At 34.2% G+C, this 25,291-nt stretch overlaps 2 protein-coding genes across 2 annotated transcripts; both read left to right on the top strand.

Annotated features, from left to right (window-relative positions):
• The first annotated feature begins 4,583 nt into the window (after nucleotides 1-4,583).
• On the top strand, nucleotides 4,584-7,920 carry LOC143082820 (RNA-binding protein RO60-like). The gene is made up of 2 exons (XM_076258690.1): nucleotides 4,584-4,782; nucleotides 6,026-7,920. Exons 1-2 carry the CDS (start codon nucleotides 4,649-4,651, stop codon nucleotides 7,575-7,577), a joined length of 1,686 nt encoding a protein of 561 aa, XP_076114805.1. The 5' UTR covers nucleotides 4,584-4,648; the 3' UTR covers nucleotides 7,578-7,920.
• A 3,542-nt stretch (nucleotides 7,921-11,462) lies between these two features.
• Nucleotides 11,463-19,607, top strand: LOC143082821 (RNA-binding protein RO60-like). The gene is made up of 2 exons (XM_076258692.1): nucleotides 11,463-11,799; nucleotides 17,647-19,607. The coding sequence occupies exons 1-2, from the start codon at nucleotides 11,549-11,551 to the stop codon at nucleotides 19,079-19,081; spliced, it is 1,686 nt and encodes a 561-aa protein (XP_076114807.1). The 5' UTR covers nucleotides 11,463-11,548; the 3' UTR covers nucleotides 19,082-19,607.
• The last annotated feature ends 5,684 nt before the right edge of the window (nucleotides 19,608-25,291 follow it).

The raw sequence follows: 25,291 nt of genomic DNA on the forward strand, positions 1-25,291 counted from the left end.
TGATATTTTGTTCTTTATTTGATCCGTTTTGAATATACATGTTCCACAACAACAAAAACAGGAAAATTGGATCGATTTAATGAGCAGTGGAACTAATTACAAGCATGTCAAGACAAGAACATGTTAATATGAATAAAAACAACAAGGAGATTGCAAATGTCATAATTATCCAAACCAACAGTCTAAATGACATGCATTTAAGCAATTATAAATCAGTGTACTTTCTTCAATGATGAGCAAAACCTATCCCATTTAGTCAGCAATAAAAGACCCAGACATAACATTCAAAAGAAAAAAACAACAACCTATGATAAAACAATAAACCAGAAATCAACATTATAGACAGCAACCATCAAGAACTGCTGAATTATAGACCCCTGATTTGGCCAGGCAATTACCAAATGTGGCATTTTTTATACCCTTGTTGTACACAGTGGGCATTCAGTTTTACCCTTGTCTTATCTGTATTTCCCAAAATTTGTTTCCATTCTCTAACTAGTTTGCCTTAACCAATTGTTGTGAAACTTATACACAATGCTTATTACCACAAAACACAGATAAAATTTGAATGTTGGTGGTGTTACTTTTATAGAGTTAATGTGAATGGATAAAATGGCAGAATTTTAATTTCCGTTCTCTTACTTAAGTTTGCCTAAATCAAATGTCATGAAACTTATACACAATGCTTATTTCAACAACACTCAGATTAAGTACAAATTTGGTTAGTGTCACTTATACTGCTCTTGAGTAGTGTCCCTTTATAACAATAAATGCAAGCGTGGGCATCATCTGTGTCCCATGGACACATTCCTCATTTACTTTTTTCGTAGCTTAACGCTCTCCAACCATGGACCATGGTGTAACAGCAAAACAAAAAACATGTAAAAATTAGTAAATTACGTTACTCATCAGATTTGCGCTCACTTATATTGAAAGCTAGTTCAAAGACAACTTATAAATAAATAATCTTTGCCCAGACTAACCTTTATACTTCGAATTTGACAGACTTTCTGAGCCTGATTTTTAACATGCTAGTTCAAATGTCAAAATGGACATGTCACCTTACCTGGACACATTATTCTTAAAGAGGGGCAAAAGATACCAGAGAGAGTCAAACTCATAGATCGAAAATAAACTCGACAACGCCATGGCTAAAAAAGAAAAAAAGACAGACAAAGAATAGTACACGAATCAACATAGAAAACTAAAGACTAAGCAACATGAACCCCACCAAAAAGTGGGTGTGATATTAGGTGCTCTGGAAGGGTAAATGCAGCAGATCCTGTCCCACATGTGGCACCTGTCGTGTTGCTCATATTATTACAAATCTGAATGGTAAATAGTGCAATTCGGTAAGTCATATTCTGACTCCTAGCTGACATGTCTTTGCTCTTACTCCAAAATGCTACATGCATAATGTAGAAGCAGCAAATACAAATGTTCACGTCATTTGCTTGACCTGCACCCCTTTCATTAGCCTGTCTGTGGTTAAAAGAAACTTTGGAAGAAAACACAAGAGGCTCTGAATAGCTGATCTGTAAGTTTTTGTAAATCTTTCATAATTGATTATTTTTGCTTTTCAATATACATGTATATTAATGAGTGGCTTAAAAATGCCATTTATATGTTCTTTGAATCTGTCATATTTTTCTTCAAAAGCAAAATAAACTGTTATTACAGAGAAATGTCTCACCTTTTTGTTATTTTGATAATGCAAATGTTGCAGTGTTCTCTCCAGGATTTTCAAATTGCCCCATGAAAATTATCATTGCACTTGTTTTTCCCAAAAAATATCATGGTGCTTAAAGGCCCTGGGGAGAAAACTGTGTTGAAATTAAGATAGCAATACTTTAACATATAAGTTATGCAAATTTAAAGTCGATGAACCATGACTGAAGGTACATGGCTATACACTCTCCATGAGTATGAGATGTACTAATGCTAATTACATTCTCAAACCAAATACCATTGACTTATTGTAAGTCTTTCCTTTTAGGCAGTGGCTATTTGACCGGCACCGGCAAAATAGCAAATTTGCTATTTGACCGGCTCTGATTAAATTATATCTAACTGGAATTAAAATTTAAGAATAATAATTAAATATCAAAATTTTATATTTAAAAACTTTTGTTACTGGTGCTCCGTATAAACACTTAAACTTCTTATCTAAATTTTTTTTTTAAACTGTGTACACATCGAAAATTTGACAAAAATAAAAATATGGTGAATCTATTATGAATAGAAGTGAAGTAATAAGATAAATTAAAAAGTAAAATACAAATATGATAATAGTCACTTTGTAGCTATACTACATTACGGAAACTAGTATACTCTTTTCATTTACGGAACCAGCATAATGATTGTGATTGTGTTGCCGATGCAATCGCAGAATGGTCTTTCAGTACCATGAGAAGACTTGAGAAATACAATTATAATCAAGCGATTATCTGGCTTAGTCTTTTAAACAAAAACCGTGAAAAAATAAAAATTTCATCAGACACATTTTTTTTTCAGTATAAGAAGGAAATGTTCCTTGATTTTTAGAATTATATTTGAGAATGAAAAGGTGAAAAAAGACTAAAACAAAGAGAAATGTAATTGTATTTATTTATGTATTTTCTCATTTTGAAAAATAGCATGCAAGTTGCACAGACGCTGCTCCTTATTATCCAATTTAGCTCAACCCAATACACATTAGAAGTTTGTTTTTCTCTAATTATTTTTTCTTCAAATTATTATATGATTTTTATGAGGTCATGTTAAGTTCCAGGAAATTGCGAGAATGCAAATTTTTTTCACTATTAACACCAGAGCTTCCAGGGGCCTGAAGGGACCCAAAGACCCCTCGCCATATGACTTGCCCCCGGCTTTGAGTACATATCATGTTGGCCTAGCTTAACCCCTGTGTAATGTGTATAGTTCCTGTTTTGACATTTATCTTGTGCTAGACTAAACAACTTCCAAAGGCAAAGAATTGGTTTTGTAACAATTGCAAATGTTAAATCATGTGTCCATTTGAAATTCATAGCAAACAACTATTAATATTTTCTGTCATATCTGTTTTATGATGTAGTTTTGCATAACCATGACTATTTTTTTTATCACTGGCAGAATATTTAAACCATAAATATTACACATATTTAAATTTGAAAATCAACATTTTGTTATAAATATTTTAGAAAAAAATATATTTAATAATGTATTTACAAATGTGTTTGCATGCTTTTAATTAATATTATAAACTGAATTATAATGATTATTTATTTATGAAAATCTTTTATTTTTTATTGTACTGTATTTTTAATGCTTGATATTGTGATAAAATGACTTTAAATTATTATTAAGCTTTTTTATTTTCTACTAATCACATCAATGAACAGTTTTATTAAGTGCCGGCTAAATAGCAGATTTGCTATTTAGCCGGTGCCGGTCAAATAGCAAATTTGCTATTTTGCCGGTGCCGGTCAAATAGCCACTGCCTTCCTTTTAAGCAAACACAACATTTACTTGTAAACTATGTAAAAATATCAAAGTCAATGTATCAATTTGATTTGATGAACCAAAAACATTATAGAAAATCAACAGTTTAACAATAATAAAAAGAACAGAAACATTTAAACTTACTATTAGAATGTTTTATTTAATTTCCTAGCGAGCAACACAAAAAAAGGTGTCCATTTTGATCTGATGTTGCATGCCCAATTTCGATTGTGACGTCAATTACGTGCAGCCCATGTTTTATTGGAATTAGAACATGGTTTTGTATCCAAAGCTAAAGAAGAACGTCATATTAGAATTTGAGCCATGGTGGACTTAATTTCTAAGGAAACCCAAAATAAATCACAAACTTTATTCAAGATACCCTAAGGATCATTCAGCTCAAGTTTGGGTTCTTCGCGGTTTGTTCGGCCATATTGGATATGGGGCAGATTTTCAAGGAGGTAAAAATGGTGTGAAAAATACGGGAAAACATCATTAAAACAGAGTAGTTGCTTGGAAACATGCACAGAATTTCTCATACTTTCATACTGTTTCCTCCTCTTTCCGAAAAATCTGCCCCTATCCAATATGGCCGAACTAACCGTGAAGAGCCCTATTGGTTTAGTAGTTTCAGAGAAAATGTTTGAAATTGTTTACACCGGACGGACGACGACGGACGCCAAGTGATCAATGGCAAACGCTCTTATTGAGGTGAGCTAATAAAGTGACAAATGCTTGTTATCTAAGTATTGATTTACTCGTATACAGTAAATATATTCCATGAATAACATGAATTATCAATAACTTTATGAGTTTGACTGTCCCTTTGGTATCTTTCGTCCCTCTTTTAAACAGAGCAATCTGCAGACAAGTTGCAAGTCAAGATATGAAAATTACACAAATGCAAGGCCCGGTCCCCCTTTATTGTAGGAAAAATTTGTTGTTTATTTAGGGTATCATTGAAGCATGACTGGATCGGGCCCCTCTAAGGCAGTTAGTGGGCCCCCAAAAGTTCTTGTGAAAATTTCTGGATCCGCCACTGATTTTACATATGTATTATTATACATAGGACATAGTGAAACCGGAACAAAATTGAACAGGAATCAGAATAGTTCAGGTTTTTAGTGTACCCGGGTATTCGGTGCTTAAAAACGAAAGTAGAGTTAAAATGGATCAAAATACTAGTTGTTCAGATTTTCATTTATTACGACGATTTCTATGTTTAGGTAGCAAAGAAAGTGTTTTCAGGACACATATTCAACACTCAAAATTCTCACGCAATGATGTGCCATTTATCGAAAGGTAAGCAAATCATGTCAAGAAAACTTAGTTATACAGGAAGTTTAACTTTTGACTTTGAGTCTTTATTTACTTTAATAGACGTCTTTATAGAGTTTATCTATTATTGCTGCTTGTTCTAAATTCTGACATAATTAAAATTTGTCAAACCATATCAAACTGTTTTACTGGTCATTTTTTTTACTAACTGCTGTAGAAACCATATAACTTTCAACCTTTTAAGACTTTATTATTCCCCTTCATTGCAATAATTATATAAAAAAAGCCAAACATTTCTATATATGTTAGTTAGTGTAAAGAGCACAGGCACTTGTTTCTATCCATTGGAAGACCCACTATCAACGTTTATTTTTCGTAAATATACGTTGATATTGGGTATTCCAATGGATAGAAACAAGTGCCTGTGGTAAAGAGGGTTCGAAAGGTGATAGATCTAGGTAGTATTTTTTAATTGCCATAAAAATGTGAGAAACTTCATCTTCTTCTTCTTTAAGTTTTCCAGTCTTCCATCTGAATAAAGATGAGTAATCTCTGGTGCATGGGTGACCTTTTAATTTAAAACAAGTTACTATAAAGTTATGTACAAAATACAGATGTAGTGATTTTAAAAACTCTGCACAGGAAATGAAGCTATTTAAATGAGAGTGGAGACAACAGCATATGTAAGCGGCCGTCTGAAAGAGTCGATTGTCTGAATTAGCAACTGAGTTGGTAGGAAATTCGATTGCGTTATAATGTATGGGGGAAAAGAAAATCTATTCGAGTCTCGAGATACGAGTCTTTGGGTGTATAGTTATGACTGAAGGTGTATGAATGATGTTTTTTGGTTCTCGAGTCGGATAGATTGAGAATTGTGCTAGATGGTATTGCAACACGATGCTGTGTGATCTTGTACATCATAACCAGTCGTGCACGTTTTCTGCTTTGTGTTAGTTTTGGCCAGTTTAGTGTATTGATCATGTTTGATACATTGCTAGTGTTATGATACCTATCGCAGGCATACCGAGCTGCCCTCCTATGGATCATCTCTATCTTCGAGATAGATTCTGAAGTGTGGGGGTCCAAGACCGAGGAGGAGTACTCCAGTTCGGGACGTACATGTACTCGGTATGCCTGGTTCTAAATGTTAATCAGAGAACAATGTAAGATTTAAATTTTATAGATATAACTGTTCTGAGGATTGTAACATCAATGAAGTAGCTTTTTTATTTCTAGGTATTTAATTAATGTTTTATATTAATTCCAGGTTGATAGAAGGTGGACAAGGAAAAGATGTTCTAGATTGTATCAAGGATGTAAGCGAGAGTAATGGCGCATGTAGACAAGGACCTACTGTGTTTTCTTATGCCTTTTGCATTGTACATGGAGATAGAGAAGTAAAGAAGTACGGATACAACATGTTGACCAATATTTGTCGGATTCCAACTCATTTATTTGAATTCCAAAAGTTTTGTGAAGAATTGAATATGCAGAAAAGTAACCATTCAGGATGGGGAAGAAGTCATAGGATGGGCATTAGTAAATGGTACAATAGTTTTGCGAACAATGCGCCAAAATTGGCATACTTAGTAACCAAGTACAAAAAACGCAGTAAATGGAGTCATAGAGATATTGTTCGCCTTGCTCATGTAAAACCACAGAATGAAAGAATTAGAACAATATTAAAATTTATTGTCAACAAAGAAATGGAGGACGTGATCACGCTGCATGATTCTCTTGAAGTAGACGACAGAGATGACAAGATCGTCAAAGAACAGAAAGAACAACACAAAAAAGTGAAAATATTTCTAAGAGCGGTCATTGAAGCGAAAGAATGCGACGACAAGAAGCGGATTATGGACTTAATAGGAGTTCAAGATTTAGCACGAGAGCATGTACCAAATAGGTTTTTGTCCGACAAAGAGGTGTGGCAGGTTCTTCTCCGAACAATGCCTCCTACGGCAATGATTAGAAATATAGGGAAAATGACAAAGCTGGGAATGTTTGACGATGCAAAGGCATCTAATTTCATTTCGATTGTAAAGGGGAAAATGCAGAGTGAACTGCTCCAGGATTTTGGAGTTCATCCATTGAGAATTTTATTTGCCTTGAAACAGTACAAGGAAGGCAAGGGAGATCAAGGCAAACTGGTATGGGATCCAAACCAAGAAATTATTTCTATTTTGGAAAAAGCTTTTTATGATACCGTGGACCTTCAACCAAGAACAGAGAAACGTTACCTTCTAGCTGTATCTGTAAGTGGCGATATGAAAAAGAAATTGATTGGCTCTCCACTAACGGCAAGTGAAGCGACTTGTGCAATGATTCTTACAATCGTAAAGCAAGGAAATCGCGTAGAAACTTTACTTTTTGAGAATAAATGTAATCCTGAGCAGTCGTTTGTTTCGAGTATTGACCGAAATGACAATCTTAAATCGATAAAAGCTAAACTAGATAGTTTTACCTCTCAGTCAGGAGAACGTCAAACGCCTTTTCCGAGTTGGTCAAGAAAAAACAGTAACTCCTTCGACGTCATAATATTTTTTACCGATACTCTTACAGGAGAAGGAGCAGGTCGAGTTACGGAGCCTTTTATTCACTGTTGTCATATGGTTGGTACACCAAACCATGTCCGGATCATTGTCGCTATGACCAGTAAGCCAAACGATCCTGTGAATGCTGTGGAACCATGTGATGACCAGACACTTCATGTGATAGGATTCGATCCTTCAACGCCTCAAATAATAAATACTTTTATCGACGGATACATGTACAACAACGCATTAAGGGCATCAATGGAAGGAATCGAAGAATATTAGTCATACAAGTTGGTGTGCGAGTTTCTATTACTTCGTTCTTCATCTTATCCTATTCAAGTGGACATTAACTTTCTTTTCGTGTGCACATTTCCTTACAAAACCTTAATGATTTTGAAATTTCTTTTCTAATGATCCCTACAAGAAAGCGTATGCGATGATCTTAAAGTATATCTTATGTACTGAATTTTATGAATCCTTTTTAAATTTCATAATTATATGTTCATTTTATGTTTTAATTTCATTATTTGATTTAAATATACTAGAACAAAAAAAGGCCTGTTTAACGAACTAATAACTGTTAAACGAGATTTTTAACTTTTAGAATAATACCACTTTAATTATAGTTATCAGGATTATAATTTAATACGCCAAACGCGCCTTTCGTATACACAAGACTCATCAGTGACGCTCGGATCAAAATAGTTATAAAGCCAAACAATTACAAAGTTGAAGAGCATTGAGTACCCAAAATTATAAAAGCTGTGTCAAATATGGCTATGGTAATCTATGCCTGGGATAAAAAAATCATTAGTTTTTCGAAAACGTAATATATTGTTTATAAATACCCGTTTATTCAATTTTTCTCACATATCATATCATTAAATATATTGTAACGTGAACCTTTAAGGGCAAGGCAGAATACAAACACACAAATAAGTAGCTTAAAATTTCTATTACAAATCAGATGAATCACAGTTTCCATCAAATGATGTTAATGTTTATTAGGATCTAATTCCCGACTAGAGTCTAGTATCCATTTAACTATTGAATGGCACTGATTTAAGAAATGAATACTCCAAATAGAATAATAACATTGTTGCTGCTCATAATAGAGCGCCCTGAACTGTCATATCACTAGTTCTATTCTTTATTCTTTATACATAAGTTCTGGTCGGTTCCATAGGCTGATCACTTGGGCTCCGACTGGATGTATAACAATAAAAAATATGCTACAATTCCCCCTTTCCAAGACTGTGGAATTCCTATTCCAGAAAAAAACAAAATATATCATAACATTGTTAACGAATAAAATCTTAAATATTTAATGAAGTAAACTACTGCTAACAGTTCTTTTCGTGGTACACAATAATTCAGGTTTGTTTAAAGTTTTACTTTCTTATCTTATCAATCTTTCTTGTCGTTCTTGGAACTTCTCCAATTCCAAAATGACATGCATCTGTGTCTAAGCTAAACTATTCACAGTCGATTTCTGGGTATGCATTGCAAGTATACGAGAGAACTTGAAAGCTTTTCCTTAAGTAACTTGAAAGTTTGTTCACAAGCACTTGTTCATTCCAAGGGAGCTTTTAACTGCAATAAACCAAACAGACACTTAGCAATTTTTGAAAAAAATCCTTGATAAATCTTTGTAATAAGTAACCACATTTTGCGGGGATTCCATCTTTACTATTGCCCGTACCTCAAAAGGATTCGTCCGCACCCCTTCTGTTGACAAAACATGTCCGAGTTACTCTACCTCGTGTTTAGAACAGTACACTTTGCAGCATTTAGCTCTAATCCAGCATCTGAAAACCTCTGATAGACTTTCTGCAAATTAACAAAATTTTCATGAAATATTTCACTAATTTAAAATGCTATTACATTTGTATATTATCTAGATACTAAACTAGAAAATACCACTGCAATCCTCGCATTGCTGTCTCAATATTTCTTTGAAACGTAGCTCCTGCGTTGCACCATCCAAATGGCATCGTAACATATTGGTATAAACCACCTCTGAGTGTAGGAAGTGAAGTCTTTTCCTTATCTTCTTGATTCACTGGCACCTGATGATAAGTCATTTCTCTGGTCCAAAACTGACATCCACTTGGCTCCACTGAGTGCGTCTATATTATCCTCTATCCTAGGGATCGGATATGCATCTTTGATCGTCTTATCGTTCAATGTCCTGTAATCAACACACAGCCGCCACAAAAGATCTTGCACTAATACTAAGCCTGAAGACCAGGGGCTATTGGACTTTTCAATAAGTTTCTTATCCTCCAATTTCTTAATTTCATCTTCAATCGACTGACATTTATATTGTTTTATAATTTTAAGATGCAATCATTAACTATTGTTCATAGAACAGCCTTCTATTGTAATATTTGAAGTTGCCCAACAATATCTGCCATCTGCAAAAAAACATTATTTTTTATTCTGTTAAAATCGCACATCGCTAATTGTCGAAATCAGGGCGGAGAATAAAACAAAAGAAGCTTGATCTTGGATCTTGATTTGACGGTAATTTCACCGTACGACTTTTTACGGCCGTGCAAAACAGACAGTATAGATGTGTAAGCTTCTGATTGATATATTATTTAGCCGTGTGTTATGTGGGTGCATTAAACATTGAATTTTATGGTTAAAGTCACTCCACTATTTATCCAATATCCCGTCATCGTTCGCTCGGCTCGTATTGTTTTTTTACATATCTCCGCTCTGCGAACAGACCTGTTTCACTAATCTAATATGCTTAGTTACGACCTTGAATGACTAGTGCTAAGCAATTCTTATCAATATGAAAAACGAGAAACACAACCAGACCAACAACCGCTGAATACTAGGCTCCTGACTTTGGACAGGTGCATATATATGTAGAGAGACTTAAACCTTTTATCAGGCACCAACCCTCACCCTTACCTGAAACAGAAATGTATAAAAGGAAGAAGGAAAAAAACTAGATTTGAGTATATTTTTTTGGTTAGGAGTACGGATATAAACACGGATATGTTCAATCTGTTAATATTATTCGACCTTTTCTCAGAAAATAATTTAAATTTCTTCGCGGAAATAATGGAACAGATGCATATTAAGCAGTTTAAAAAAAACTTAACTAGCTATAGGTGTTGCAGACAGTGAAACCAATAAAAGTTGATACATGTTGTAATGGAGAACACTAAGGCAGCAACCATTTGATTTTCTGGGGGGGGCTATGGTTTTTTTTGGAAAAAAAAGTTTGTTTCCAGTTTTTGGAGAAAAAAATAATTTGTTTTTGATTCTGAGAAAAAAAAAATTGTTTGTTTCACCCTCAGCTGCCACTATATGTAATGCTAAAATTGAAAGAAAAAAATTGTTTTCGACTTGTCGCGAAAAAAATAGATTGTTTTTCGCCACAGGCGAAAAAAAAAGTTTGTACAGAAAAAAAAACCATAGCCCCCCCCAGAAAATCAAATGGTTGATGCCTAATGTGATATTACTTATCTTAAGGTAGCACTACAGTCTAACAATGATTTTTTGATCATATTTTTTTTACCACATAATTTTGAAGTAAGTATTATAACCAGTATTAAAAAGATAAATATAACAAAATGCATTGCTCCATCTTTTTCTTCTTCTCGAAAATACGAAGTTTTTGGTAAAAAAATGTTAATTTAAGTCTTAATTTCTATAAAACTGAGCGGCAATGTGACGTAGATAAAATTCTCAAGGATGTTTTGGGGCCTTTCCGATGATAGCTAAATATGCAACGGTATGGGATTTACTCATTGTTAAAGGTCGTACGGTGACACATGGTTGTTTAAATAATCACTGTGTCATTTGGTCTGTTGTGGAGAGTTGTCTTAATTATTGGCAATCATACCACATCTCAGTGATGATTCCTAATTTTGTAACCACATTCAAATGCATAAAAATCAAAGCAAACAACTATACGTACAAATCCTTGATCAAACCAAAGTTTTGAACACAGTACTGTTGAAATATTTTTAATAATGGTGTAATTTAAATGAAGAAAACATTACATATGTACTATGTATGGTATAATACAACAACGTATAAAAGTTGTCATTATTGGAAATTACCTGAACTAAAAATAAATTATTTAGTCTGTGTTGACTACGCGTTTACTAATAGGCAATAACTAGTTCAGCGTAAAGCTTAAATGATTCAGTTTTATCACAGTAAGCAAACAATAAACACTGCTCATTTTGACTAGGAGTTTATACTCTGGGTCCGGATTTATAATCAAAATGTCTAGCATGGATATGGAATTTGACGACGAAGACTCAATAACTTTCCACAGTCAACCAATGGGAGAGGATCTACTTCCTCAAACCAAGCAGTTGACATATGATATGGTTCCGAACTCGGCTGGTGGATATTCTTATGAGGTCAACGACGAGACACGTTTACTGAGATATCTTTGTTTAGGAACAGAGGGAGGGTCTTACTATGTGACTGGTCCAGTTTTAAAAAGAGAAAACATACAGTGTATTGATAGGTAAGGATGTGTTGTGAAAACGAAAGTAGAAAAACCAAAATGACTAATGTTGGGTAAAAGCCAAAACAATATCGGAAATTACCACGTGACAAACGAGTCATATAATATCAATGACAATATTTGGACAATATGCGATGTTTTCTAATGGGTTTTTTCCAGAGTTGAAAATTTATTGATGCAGTCTTTTCGTTTCTCATTAATTAGACATGATACAACAGTTTTTTCGAAACGCATTTTTAATTGACCTTAGGATAGTTTTTTATCCGATAGTATTCGGATCTTTTGTTTTTCGATGCATGTTTGAAATATGTGCATCAGGTCTCTAGGCCACACCATTTTGATTTCTGGTTCGACGGACCCGCCCGCACCTATTTTTTTCAAAACAGTATTTTTTTATTTTTTTTATATTCCCGCTTCCCGCATCCGGAAATGTAATCATGTCCATTTCCCGCACCGTTTTTTTTTTTGTAAACATTATAAAAAGATATCAACATTTGTTTTAAAACCACAGTCTAACCTGTATATAACGATTTTAAACATAAAAGCACCCCATGGCCAGCACACTTTGTAAATATCTGTGAGAATATTTGTTTCAGCATGAAACCTACTTATCCAAAGCGGGAGTGCTCCGATCAAGGATTTGTATCTCCGATATAAATCTATATCAGCGGAAATACCGGAGTAAAGAACAAAAAATTGGTTACTTTCCCTCTTACTTATATTCCCTATCAAAACATGTTCGTTAGAATAAAGAAAGAACTTCTGAAGGATTTGCCTTCAACTGCAACCATATTGTATGCTGGCGAAACAAAACTATCACTAGTCTCTGCATGTTTATGCACCTGTCCTGATTGATTGAGGGGCCTGTCGTTCAGCAGTTATCGTTTGGTAATGTTGTTCATTAGTATTTTCCCGTTTGGATATGTATACATGATATATAAATTAGATCGTTGGTTTTCCTGTTCGAATTGTGTACGCTAATAATTTTGGGTCCTTTATAGCCTGCTAGTTGGTCTGTATCAAATCCCTGTGTAAAAGGCCGTACTTTGACCTGTGTTTGTTGTTTATATCAGGTTGAGAACAACCCTCCCTCAGACAACATGGACAAGGGGTCATTTTACTGATGTAGAAAAGAAAATAGAAATACCAAGGATTCGTATAGTTCTTCTATACAAAACCTTTGATAACTTAGAATTTTGTACTCAAAAAGAGGAGAGTTACATCATATTTTAAACAACTTTTTCTAAAAGAGGGGTCCACTTATTTTGAATAATATTAAAACGGTAAAGTAAATGTGTTAACATGGTTAAAGTCCAGGAATATTACAAAATTCTTGGACATGTTTTGACCATTTAATACCAGATAGATATATAGTTCTTTGAGAAAATATGAGCCCTTTTGTACAAACAAATATATTATAACTTAGGGAGCTACCATTTGATTTTTATGGGGGGGGCTAGGATGAAAAATTTTGTCCTGCCTTTTTTTTTAGCTGTAATCTCTGTCCTGCCTTTTTATTTTTCACTCTGTTCGGTCCTGCCTTTTTTTTTTTTTTTAATTTATCCTGACTTTTTTTACCTAAATTGTCGTCCTGACTTTTTTTTTTTGCAAGTGTCTCATCCTGCCTTTTTTTTTTAACTCAAAACTCCTGTCCTGCCTATTTTTTTCAAATTTCATCCTAGCCCCCCCCATAAAAATCAAATGGTAGCTCCCTTATGTTGATCCCTCATAAAACATGTAAAAGGGATATTTATAACATTAAGGGGTTGTCCCCAAACTGATTATGACTTGGATGGAGAATTGTCTCATTGTCAGTCACACATACATGTCATACATAGACCAGATTTAATTATTTCTTGGTGAACAGGGAAAAAATACTTCAGAAATTAAAGAAATGTCAAAGTACAAGTGATAAATCAAGCTTTAATATTGTCAAAACCTACTATTTTATGTTTACAAAAAAATATATAATCGCTCGCCTCTACTTTTTAAGCTTCGCCTCAAAAATTTGCAAATTAAATATTTTTTTATTTAAATTTTCAAATCGCTCGCTCGCCCCAAATTTTGAGGTCCAAAAATCCGTAGAACAAGAAATTAAATTGGTGTGGCCCTAAATATATATATCCTGGTAAAAGCGACCTGGGCAGAACAGATCGTTATGAGACTCAGTTCATGATGATGAAAAAGAATTATAAGGAATTTCTAAATTTTCTACTTAGTAAAAGGATTTTTACATTTTGTGCTCTGTACTCGGGGGAAAAAACCGTACGCACTTACCCTAAGTTAACCATACCAACCTTGATTTTAAGAGCCTACCCTGAAGATTTATATTTAACTTTTGAACGATCATTATCTCGCTATAGCCTAAAGAATAATTTGCCTATTAGACCATTCACAACGGTTTGTTGAAAAATAAAATTGTTTTCATCCACCAACCCTAATTTTGTTCAGCACATTAGCGGAACACAGTTATATATATAATTTTAATAGTGTAATCGAGAATATATCTAAATTTGTATTTCTTAATGATCGGTTCATGTAGTAATTAATGATCAATATAATTTTAGCCAATGTGGAGAAAGGAATTTTTAACCGCAAGATATAAGTGTTAGAGCTAATTTCCTAGTTCATGTAGAGTGAGATTTGTGTTGGCTTGCTTTTTTTTTGTATAAATGTTTGCCCAGACATTTCAGTTAAGATTGACATCTGCAAACATTTATAAACATGATAAATAAGCAAAATTAAACCTTCATACCCATTTCCTTTCTCAATTTATACATATAGTTCTTATATTTAATTTAGATGTTATCCTGAAGGTTAGGAATTCCGAATATAAAATAATGTATACAGGTCTAATTAACTTCATCATCATTAATCCATCACAGGTTACGTCTCGGTCATTACAACTGATCGGACGTGCTTGGTCGGCTCCTCTTTACCCACTGTCTACGATTTTGATGTACTGAAAGATGGCTCAACTACTATTAACTTTCGATTAAAGAAACCAATTCAACGCAATACAGTTTACATTTTTGCTTGACGTGTATATTCTCGCGTCAGCATACATTCTAAACCCAATTACATATGGGGAAGTGTTTTGCCGATTTTTTAACGTTCGAGGGGTTTATCCTAGGTGTTAGATAATGGACCACCATTTCACTGTCTGACAAATTTGGATCTGATTATGCTTCCTGTCATCGTTAATACTATGTCCGAGACTCATCGACCAGTACTACATCATCGGGGCTAGCAGGATGCACAGCCGACCAACCTGGCCCTGAAAGCAAACATTTCCACAAAAAGCAAGCAAGCCAACCAAATAAACTTGAGAATTAAAATTGGGATCACAAGACTAGTCTAACAAAGGCCATGCAGAGATTCCTGACTTGGGATATGCCCAAACATGCGGCGGGGTTAAACATGTTTTTGCGATCTCAATCCTTCCCCTCTACCTCTAGCCAATGTAGAGAAAAGAAACTCACAGTAATACGCACAGAAAAACTCAGTTTAAAAGAAGTCCGAGTCTGATGTTACAATAGGTAACAATAGAAAGTAAACAAAATGACATTGATACATAGATTAACAAAGAACTACTAGCAGTTACTGACAGCAAGCTCCAGACCTCAATTAAACTGATTGAAAGATTAGGCCACGGTTTTTTAATTTGTTGGTTTACGGATTTTCCCCATGAAAAAGTCGGGTCGGTCGGTCGGGAAAAAAAAAGAAAAAAAATCATCTTTGAAGACAAAAAAATATGCAAAATCAATATATATTTCACCTTTCTAGCAATATGTTTGTTATGCTATTTTATCATCATTTCTAAAATTTTAGTTCGATGAAATATTATTGCTCAGCTGTTATAAACTACGCATGACATTGTCTAGTAATTTACAGTAAAAAAAAGGGGATGCACGGACAAAGACGAAATTAAATCATCATTTCAGAAACAAGAAAAATAGATTCGCGTAGCTCTTAACAATTCCAGAAAACTTGGTAAATAATGATCTTCAAGCACGAAAACTGATAAAGAAAAAATGCATAAACGTCGTACGAAAATAAGTTTCAACACACGTGTCAAAAACCTAATAGAATCGTCCACTGGAAAAACGATATCGGGTTAATCTGTTGTCTTGCATTCCCGTTTTTTTTTATCCAAATGAACGACATTTTTTTTATTACCTATAAAAACAAGAAAATTCCTAATGATTTGTTAATATTCAGTTCTTTAATTTGATGCCTTCACCCTGTCCACATTTGGACAAGTCTATTTCTATGAGATGATGCATCTTACGGACTGATGACAAATAAGGTAAACGAACTTATTGTGTAATCGGTTTTAAACACAAGTTTCGTTCCGCAAAATTATTTGAGCAAACGACATTTCAAGGTCAGTTATAATTGATTTGTCTATATTTAGAAACGTAAACTGGAAGGGTTTTTTTTTCACACCAGAAAGTGTTGTCAATTTTGTTAGTGATTAATGCATTTCATTTCAGGAAAAAAAAAATTTAATTATTTTTCAGGGATAATGCATTTGTTAAGGTCGGCGGGAATAAAAAAGCGTGAAAAGTGAATTTTATTTTTATTCTGGAAATCAGCAAAATCGGGTCGGCGGATCCGTAAACCAATAAATTAAAAAATCCTGGCCTTATGTCTTCATCATATGATTATCAAGCACAATCCCTCCTGTTAGGGGTTTAATATTATACAATCATAAAATATGAGAAAACATAACCCGTATTATCATGATTATTATGCTAACAACTGGTTTTAGAATAATGACCTCTCACCAATTTCAATACTATTATCCCTTCTTTATAAGTCTGTTTAAAGGTTTTGTTATCTTTTGAGGTGAAAATCTTACTGTACAAGCATTTCAAAATTTGCTCTAAACGTCCACTTTAATTGATATGTCCGTCCGTCTGTCCGAAAATTGGTTTCCGTTCTCTAACTTTAGTTTGCCTCAACCAAACGTTATGAAACTTATACACAATGTTTATTACCACAAATCAAGTTGGAATTGGTATCGTGAGTTCTATCGTTCTAGAGTAATGCCCTTAACAAATGGGAAAAATGCTAAATTTTTCGTTAATACCGTTCTCTAACTGAAGTTTGCCTTAACCTAATGTTATGAAAGTTGTAGACAATGCTTATATTACCACAAAATACAGATTAGTTTGAATTTTGGTGGCGCCACTTTTACCGTTCTAGAGTTATGACCCTTTACAAATGGAAAAAAACTCTTGATTTTTCGTTTCTGTTCTTAACTTCAGTTTTCCTCAACCTAATGTTATGAAACGTATTCGCAGTGCTCATTTCAACAAAACACAGATCAAGTCCAAATTTGGATAGCGTCACTTATACAGTTCTTGAGTTATTTCCCTTTATAACTTTATATGCAAGCGGGGGCATAATCTGTGTCCCATGGACACATTCCCCATTTATTTTATATGTATTATACAAAATGTAAGGGAAGACGAGACGTTTGCAATATTATGTAATATGTCAAATATCACAAACGCGTCCAAGGAAAATGGAAATTTGTAATAGAAATAAAAAAAAAAACATTTTGAAAAGGCTATTGCTTATTTTTATTTGCACTCTTGGCTTTTTCAAGTTTTGATAAAAATTTGGGTTGAGACGTCACAATTTCCAGAAAATAACAAACCTTGTCTCAACAACAAATGGACGTTTTTAACAACCTTGACTGGCTGTACAGCCCTTGCACGATCTCTGAGGATGATCAGTATATTTAAAACACGATATCAATCTCGAAGGAATCAATAAATAACTGTCACTTCTTTTAATTTTAAAAGGGTTAACAAAAATTCCATTTATTTATTGCAGACTGATTATGAAGGGGAAAGGTCCAGAGGCAGTTAAATTGATAAAAGATGTGAGCGTAAATGGTAGAGCCTGCAAACAAACACCAACTTTAAACGCTTTAGCCATATGTGCAAGATCCAACGACCCAAAAACTAAAGCAGCTGCATATAGCATATTGCTTGACGTTTGCAGAATACCAACCCATCTGTTTGAATTTGTCAACTTATGTGAGAAGGAAAGTGCTGGTTCGGGATGGGGAAGGGCTCATAGATCTGCCATCGGTAAGTGGTATAACCAGTTTGAAAAAGATCCCAAAAAGCTAGCATTACTAACAACGAAGTACAAGGCAAGACATGGATGGAGCCATAAAGATGTAATAAGACTGGGGCATGTGAAACCAAGAAATAATCCAGTTGGTTTGGTCATCAGATATATCATCAAGAACATGGAAGATGCAACATCTATGACACAGCATGATAGAAACCCAGAGATTGCACCAGTTAAAGCTTTTCTGGACGCAGTTGAACAGGCTAAAAAATGCACCAAATCCGACATTGAGAAATTGCGCGCTTTGATTGCTGAACATCAATTAGTCCGAGAGCATGTACCTACCGATTTGCTGGACTCCAAAGAAGTTTGGGACACGATGCTTCGCTTGATGCCTATGACAGCAATGATAAGAAACCTTGGGAAAATGTCAAGCCTTGAGTTACTTGAGGTCGATTCTTTTGGTGAAAAACTTGTGATCGAAAAGCTCAAGGACACCAGCATCTTGAAAAGGTCACGAATTCATCCATTCACTATTCTGATAGCATATAACCAGTACAAAGCAGGTCGAGGTGACAAGGGAAAACTTTCATGGCAGGTTAATGATAACATAGTTAAAGCACTTGAGAAAGCTTTCTACGAAGCTTTTAGTAACGTACAGCCAACTGGTAAAAAATTCTGCCTAGCAGTAGACGTGAGTGGTTCCATGAGACAACCAGTCATTGGTGCGTCGTCCATTGAAGCACGCGATGCATCAGCAGCAATGATGTTATTAACGGCTAAAACTGAGAAAGATTATGAAGTTGTCGCTTTCTCAAATGAACTGACAAGAATGGATATAAGAAAAGAAGACACATTGGAGACGGCTATTCAGAAGTGCTCTGATCTGCCATTCTCCAGTACCGATTGTGCCTTACCAATGAAATGGGCCATGGAACATAAGAAGAAGTTTGATGTATTCGTCGTGTACACAGATTCTGAAACGTACTACGGAAATATTCACCCAGCAACTGCGTTACAACAGTACAGGAACCATACCAAGAATCCGGAAGCGCGGTTGATAGTGGTCGGTATGGTAAGCAATGGTTTTAGCATCGCCGATCCCAAAGATCCGCTTATGATGGATGTCATCGGCTTTGATACAGAAGCTCCAAAAGCTATGAACAATTTCGTCAGTGGTAAATTTTAACTTTTATAAAGTTTCTGGACCATTGGCAGACAAGATTTATTAGTTAATAGACGTGCCATTTTCAGATCAATATCATAATATTTAACATTGAATGAATCACTATTTTTTTCCATCATATTTTGCTTATTATTAATATCAAGAAGTTGAACTATTATATTAGGACATAGACAAAAACATTTAATATAGCTACACAAGTCCTTTATAATTTTATCCATGACAATAATTCTTAAACAATCAACGATCTTTTACTAGATCTGACAATGATATCCAACCAAAATATACCCCATTATTTATGCATAATTCTAAAGCATGTCCCACTCATTACTCTATACGCAATAGGGGCTGTAAACTTTACCCGGAAGAGAAAGGAGGTTAACCCTTTATTCGTATTGACGATGATTGTAAATATCTTTTTACATTATTTTTTTTTATGTTTTTGTTTATCAGATGTATGTACAATAATTGTTTTTAAATTGTTACCATAAAAATGTTAATTGAATATTAGAATAAAAGATGTAGAAATTAATTTTGCCGTTCACCGGTCATGGTTATGCAAAACAAAAAAAAAAGGGAAAATAGGATATGCAGATAGGTAGCATTCTGTTTTTTGTACGACCGCAAAAAACATTTTGCGTCGTATATTAATGGTATCATGTCGTCGTCTGCGTCGTCCAAAGACACATTTAGTTTCCGGACAATAACTTAAGATTTTGTGAATGGGTCTCTATAAATTTTTACCAGAAGGTTTAATACCACTAAAGGAAATTTTGGATTGATTTTGGGGGTTATGGTCCCAATAGTTTAGGAATTAGGGGCCAAAAAGGAGGCCCAAAATAAGCTTTTTTTGTAGTTTTCAAACAATAACTTCTGTTTAAGTGTATGAATCTCTCTGAAATTATACAACAAGTTCCCATACCATGAAGGGATGGTTAGTTATGACTTTGGGGGGTTATGGCTCAAAATCATTTGGAATTAGGGTAAAAAAAAGGGGAACAAGGGGCAAAAAAGGGGGAAAACTAGGTTTTCCGGACAATTTCTTCTCAGTTAGATTTAGTGAATGGATCTCTATAAATTTTTACCAGAAGGTTCAATACCACTAAAGGAAGGTTTGGATTGATTTTTTGGGGTTATGGTCCCAATAGTTTAGGAATTAGGGGCCATAAAGGGGGCCCAAAATAAGCATTTATGTAGTTTTCAAACAATAACTTGTGTTTAAGTGTATGAATCTCTCTGAAATTATACCATAAGTTTCCATACCATTGAGGGATGGTTAGTAATGACTTTGGGATTATGGATCAAAATGTTTTGGAATTAGGGGCAAACAAAGGGAGAAAACTAGGTTTTTCTGGTCAATGGACAAATAAGACAATGTAAAGCAGTGTAAGGGAGGTAATTCAAAAACAGTTAACATACAATGCTTGGTATGTTCGGGTTAACCTCCCTTACACTACTTGTAAATAATGTATAAAGAAATGTCAGGTTTTGGACTTATTGCAAAAAAAGGGGGATGGTAGAAGTTTCAAATTTTTTTTTCAAAATTTCTCAAATTCCAAATTTTTGAAAAGTTTGAAAAAGAAATCTGTAATTGCACAATATTGCGTAATAGATTTGTAAGATCTTGACATTTGTTTTGTGTCAGAAACTCATATTATGTCAAGAATTTGATCACAATCCAAATTCAGAGCTGTATCATAGCTTGAATGTTGTGTCCATACTTGCCCCAACTGTTCAGGGTTCGACCTCTGCGGTCTTATAAAGCTGTGCCCTACGGAGCACCTGGTTTTTAATCACTTCGAGTAATTAGTGACCACGACCGTTATAAGTCTCCTACCGACGAAGTTTTGCACTGCGTCCACAGATCAAGTTCGAACTCTGTTTGCGTCACTTCTACCGATCTATAGAGTTGTGCCCCTTCATAAATTTATAAATTACAGAATTTTTCGTTTTGTTTCGTTTTCGTTTTCGTTCTCTAACTTAAATTTGCCTCAACTAAATGCTTAGAGCAAGTACAAATTTGAGTAGCATCACTTTTACAGTTCTTGAGTTATGTCCCTTTATTACGTTACATGTATATGCAAGTGGGTGCATCATCTGTGTCCCATGAACACATTAAGTTAACCATTTATTTTTTAATACAAGTATTTCATATTCACTTTATTTTACCAGTTTCTCTATACTAAAATGCAGAGTACATCACCGTTTGTTATGAATTTCGTGTTATTCAGGTTTTTTTTGTACAATGTAGTTGATGGCTGTCTGTTCTTTATATTTTTTTCTTTTGTCTGCATTACCTTATAACTTCGCAATATAATATTATGTATATGTCTTCTTACTTTTTACAAGTTTGTGGTCAACCGGAGAAATTTTATCTTTGAAACACCGGGTTTGATAAATGGATGGTTGGATGGAAAATTATTACACAATTATTGAGAAAAACACGCTAATGCATGAATTTTTAGCTCACCTGGCCCGAAGCGCCAAGTGAGCTTTTCTCATCATTTGTCGTCCGTCGTCGTCGTTAACTTAAAAAAAAATCTTCTCCTCTGAACTTACTGGGCCAAATTTTACCAAACTTGGCCACAATCATCATTGGGGTATCTAGTTTTAAAAATGTGTCCGTCCGGTGACCCGGCCAACCAACCAAGATGGCCGCCATGGCTAAAATAGAACATAGGGGTAAACTATAGATTTTGGCATATATCTCTGAAACCAAAGCATTTAGAGCAAATCTGTCATGGGGTCAAATTGTTTATCAGGTGGAGATCTATCTGTCCTAATTTTTTTAGTTGATTCGGACAACCCGTTGTTGGGTTGCTGCCCCTGAATTGGTAATTTCAAGGAAATTTTGCTGTTTTAATACGACCGCAAAAATTGAAAATTTTTTGGTCGTATATTGGTATCACGTTGGCGTCGTCGTCGTCGTCGTCGTCCGAAGACATTTGGTTTTCGCACTCTAACTTTAGTAAAAGTAAATAGAAATCTATGAAATTTAAACACAAGGTTTATGACCATAAAAGGAAGGTTGGGATTGATTTTGAATGTTTTGGTCCAAACAGTTTAGGAATTAGGAGCCAAAAGGGGCCCGAATAAGCACTTTTCTTGGTTTTCGCACAATAACTTTAGTATAAGTAAACAGAAATCTATGAAATTTTAACATAAGGTCTATGACCACATAAGGAAGGTTTGAATTGAATTTGGGAGTTTAAGTCCCAACAGTTTAGGAATTAGGGGCCAAAAACAAGTCCCAAATAAGCATTTTTTTGTATTTGCACATTAACTTGTAGTATAAGTTAATAGAAATCTATGAAATTTTAACACAAGGTTTATGACCACAAAAGGAAGGATTGGATTGATTTTGGGAGTTTTGATCTCAACTAATTAGGGACCAAAAGCGTCCAAAATTAAACTTTGTTTGATTTCATCAAAAAATGATTTATTGGGGTACTTTGATATGCCAAATCTAACCGTGTATTCAGATTCTTAATTTTTGGTCCTGTTTTCAAATTGGTCTACATTAAGGTCCAAAATTAAACTTAGCTTGATTTAAAAAAGAATGAATTCTTGGGGTTCTTTGATATGCTGAATCTAAACATGTACTTAGATTTTTGATTATGGGTCCAGTTTTCAAGTTGGTCCAAATCGGGGTCCAAAATTAAACTTTGTTTGATTTCAACAAAATTTGAATCCTTGGGGTTCTTTAAAATGCTGAATTTAAATATGTACTTAAGATTTTTGATTATGGGCCCAGTTTTCAAGTTGGTCCAAATCGTGGTCCAAAATTAAACTTTGTTTGATATCAACAAAAAATGAATCCTTGGGGTTCTTTGATATGCTGAATCTAAACATGTATTTAGATTGTTGATTATAGGCCCAGTTTTCAAGTTGGTTCAAATCGGGGTCCAAAATTAAACTTTGTTTGATTTCAACAAAAATTGAATATATGGGGTTCTTTGATATATGCTGAATCTAACCATGTATTTAAATTTTTGATATTGGACCATAATAGGTAAATGTCCAATTTAAAATTTTTAAGATTTTAAGTTTAAGTTCTTAGACCACATTCATTCTGTGTCAGAAACCTATGTTGTGTCAACTATTTAATCACAATCCAAATTCAGAGCGGTATCAAGCTTGAATGTTGTGTCCATACTTGCCCCAACAGTTCAGGGTTCGAACTCTGCGGTCGTATAAAGCTGCGCCCTGTGGAGCATCTGGTTGGCTCATATCTCTGAAACCAAATCATTTAGAGCAAATCTGACGGGATAAAATTGTTCATTAAGTCAAGATCTATCTGCCACGAAATTTGCAGAGCAATCAGGCAACTAGTTGTTGGGTAACTGCCCTGAATTGGTAATTTTTAAGAAAATTTTGCTTCTTTTGGTTATTATCTTGAATATTATTATAGATAGAGATAAACTGTAAACAGCAGTGATGTACAGCAAAGTAAGAACTACAAATAAGTGAACATGATCAAAATGGTCAATTGACCCCTTATAGTTAATTTTAACAATTTTCATAAAAAAATTTTTTTTACAAAATATTGTCCCCTGTAACTACTGGGCAAAGTTCATTACAGATAGAGATAATTGTAAGCAGCGAGATTGTTCAGTAAAGTAAGATCTACAAACACACCACCATCGCCAAAACTCAATTTTGTTATGAATCCATCTGTGTCCTTTGTTTAATATGCACATAGACCAAGGTGAGCGATACAGGCTCTTTAGAGCCTCTAGTATGTGTATGCACAAATCTGTTTCGCGGAATCTTTTCAACGTTATCATTGTTACGGACATGTGTGCAACATTTTTTTTTAACAAAAATAAATCTTTTTTTTTTTTTTTTAATTTTTAGCTCAAATGGACGAAACGAAGGGCAATACGACCTTTTCCCTTTTGTCATTACTCTGCGTCCGTCGTGCGTTAACTTTCTTTATAAATCTACGCTTTATAGACCCCTACGAGACCCACATCAAAGGATTTAAACTAATGTGTTCTAGTCAAACTATTGTATGTGTTTATGAAATTTTTATGATTTCCGTCTTGATTGATCAACCAACATGTTTACCGTCACTGAAAATATAACATAGACATTGTTGGCTGACATCTCGAAAACTTAATTCATTAGAGAAAAATAACAAAATAAAAACGCCCAGCAAATTTGATTGTTGTTTGCTTTACGCCGCATCAGCATCAAAACAAGATATATCTACCCTGTAGTTTTATGAAAATCTATGGACCCGATTTTTGTCGAGCCTTCGACTTTAGTCGAAAAAGCGAGACTAAGCGATCCTACATTCCGTCGTCGTCGGCGTCGTCGGCGGCGTCCACAAATATTCACTCTGTGGTTAAAGTTTTTGAAATTTTAATAACTTTCTTAAACTATACTGGATTTCTACCAAACTTGGACAGAAGCTTGGTTATGATTATAAGAAAGTATCCAGAAGTAAATTTTGTAAAAAAAAAATCTATTTTTTCCGTATTTTACTTATAAATGGACTTAGTTTTTCTGCGAGGAAACATTACATTCACTCTGTGGTTAAAGTTTTTAAAATTTTAATAACTTTCATAAAATATCCATGATTTGTACTAAACTTGGACAGAAGCTTGTTTATGATCATAAGATAGTATCAAGAAGAAAATTTTGTAAAAATAAATTTCAACTTTTCCGTATTTTACTTATAAATGGACTTAGTTTTTTTGCCAGAAACAAAACATTCACTCTGTGGTTTAAGTTTTTAAAATTTTTATATTGTTCTTAAACTACCCTGGATTTCTACCAAACTTGGACAAAAGCTTGTTTGTGATCATAAGATATTATTCAGAAGTAAATTTTGTAAAAAAAAATCCACTTTTTCCGTATTTTACTTATAAATGGACTTAGTTTTTCTTCCAGTTAACATTACAATTTACATACAGTCTGCAGTTAAAGTTTATAAAACATTTATTAGATTCATAAACTATCCAGGATTTTTACCAAACTTGGAAGCTTCTTTCAATCAAAACACAGTTTCGAGAGGGAAATTTTTATTGATGTTTTCCTCATTTTTGTTGAGACTGCGATTAACAGCAAAAGTAGGCGAGACACTGGGTTCCGCGGAACCCTTACGAATTTTTATCTTTATAACCTAATAGCTATGTCAAAAGTTTAAATGATAAAATTGATATGTATAAAATTGAGAATAAAAATGAGTCAAAAAGACAAAAACGCGAC

This window comes from Mytilus galloprovincialis, chromosome 7 (assembly GCF_965363235.1).
Source record: "Mytilus galloprovincialis chromosome 7, xbMytGall1.hap1.1, whole genome shotgun sequence".
NCBI classification, from domain to species: domain Eukaryota; kingdom Metazoa; phylum Mollusca; class Bivalvia; order Mytilida; family Mytilidae; genus Mytilus; species Mytilus galloprovincialis.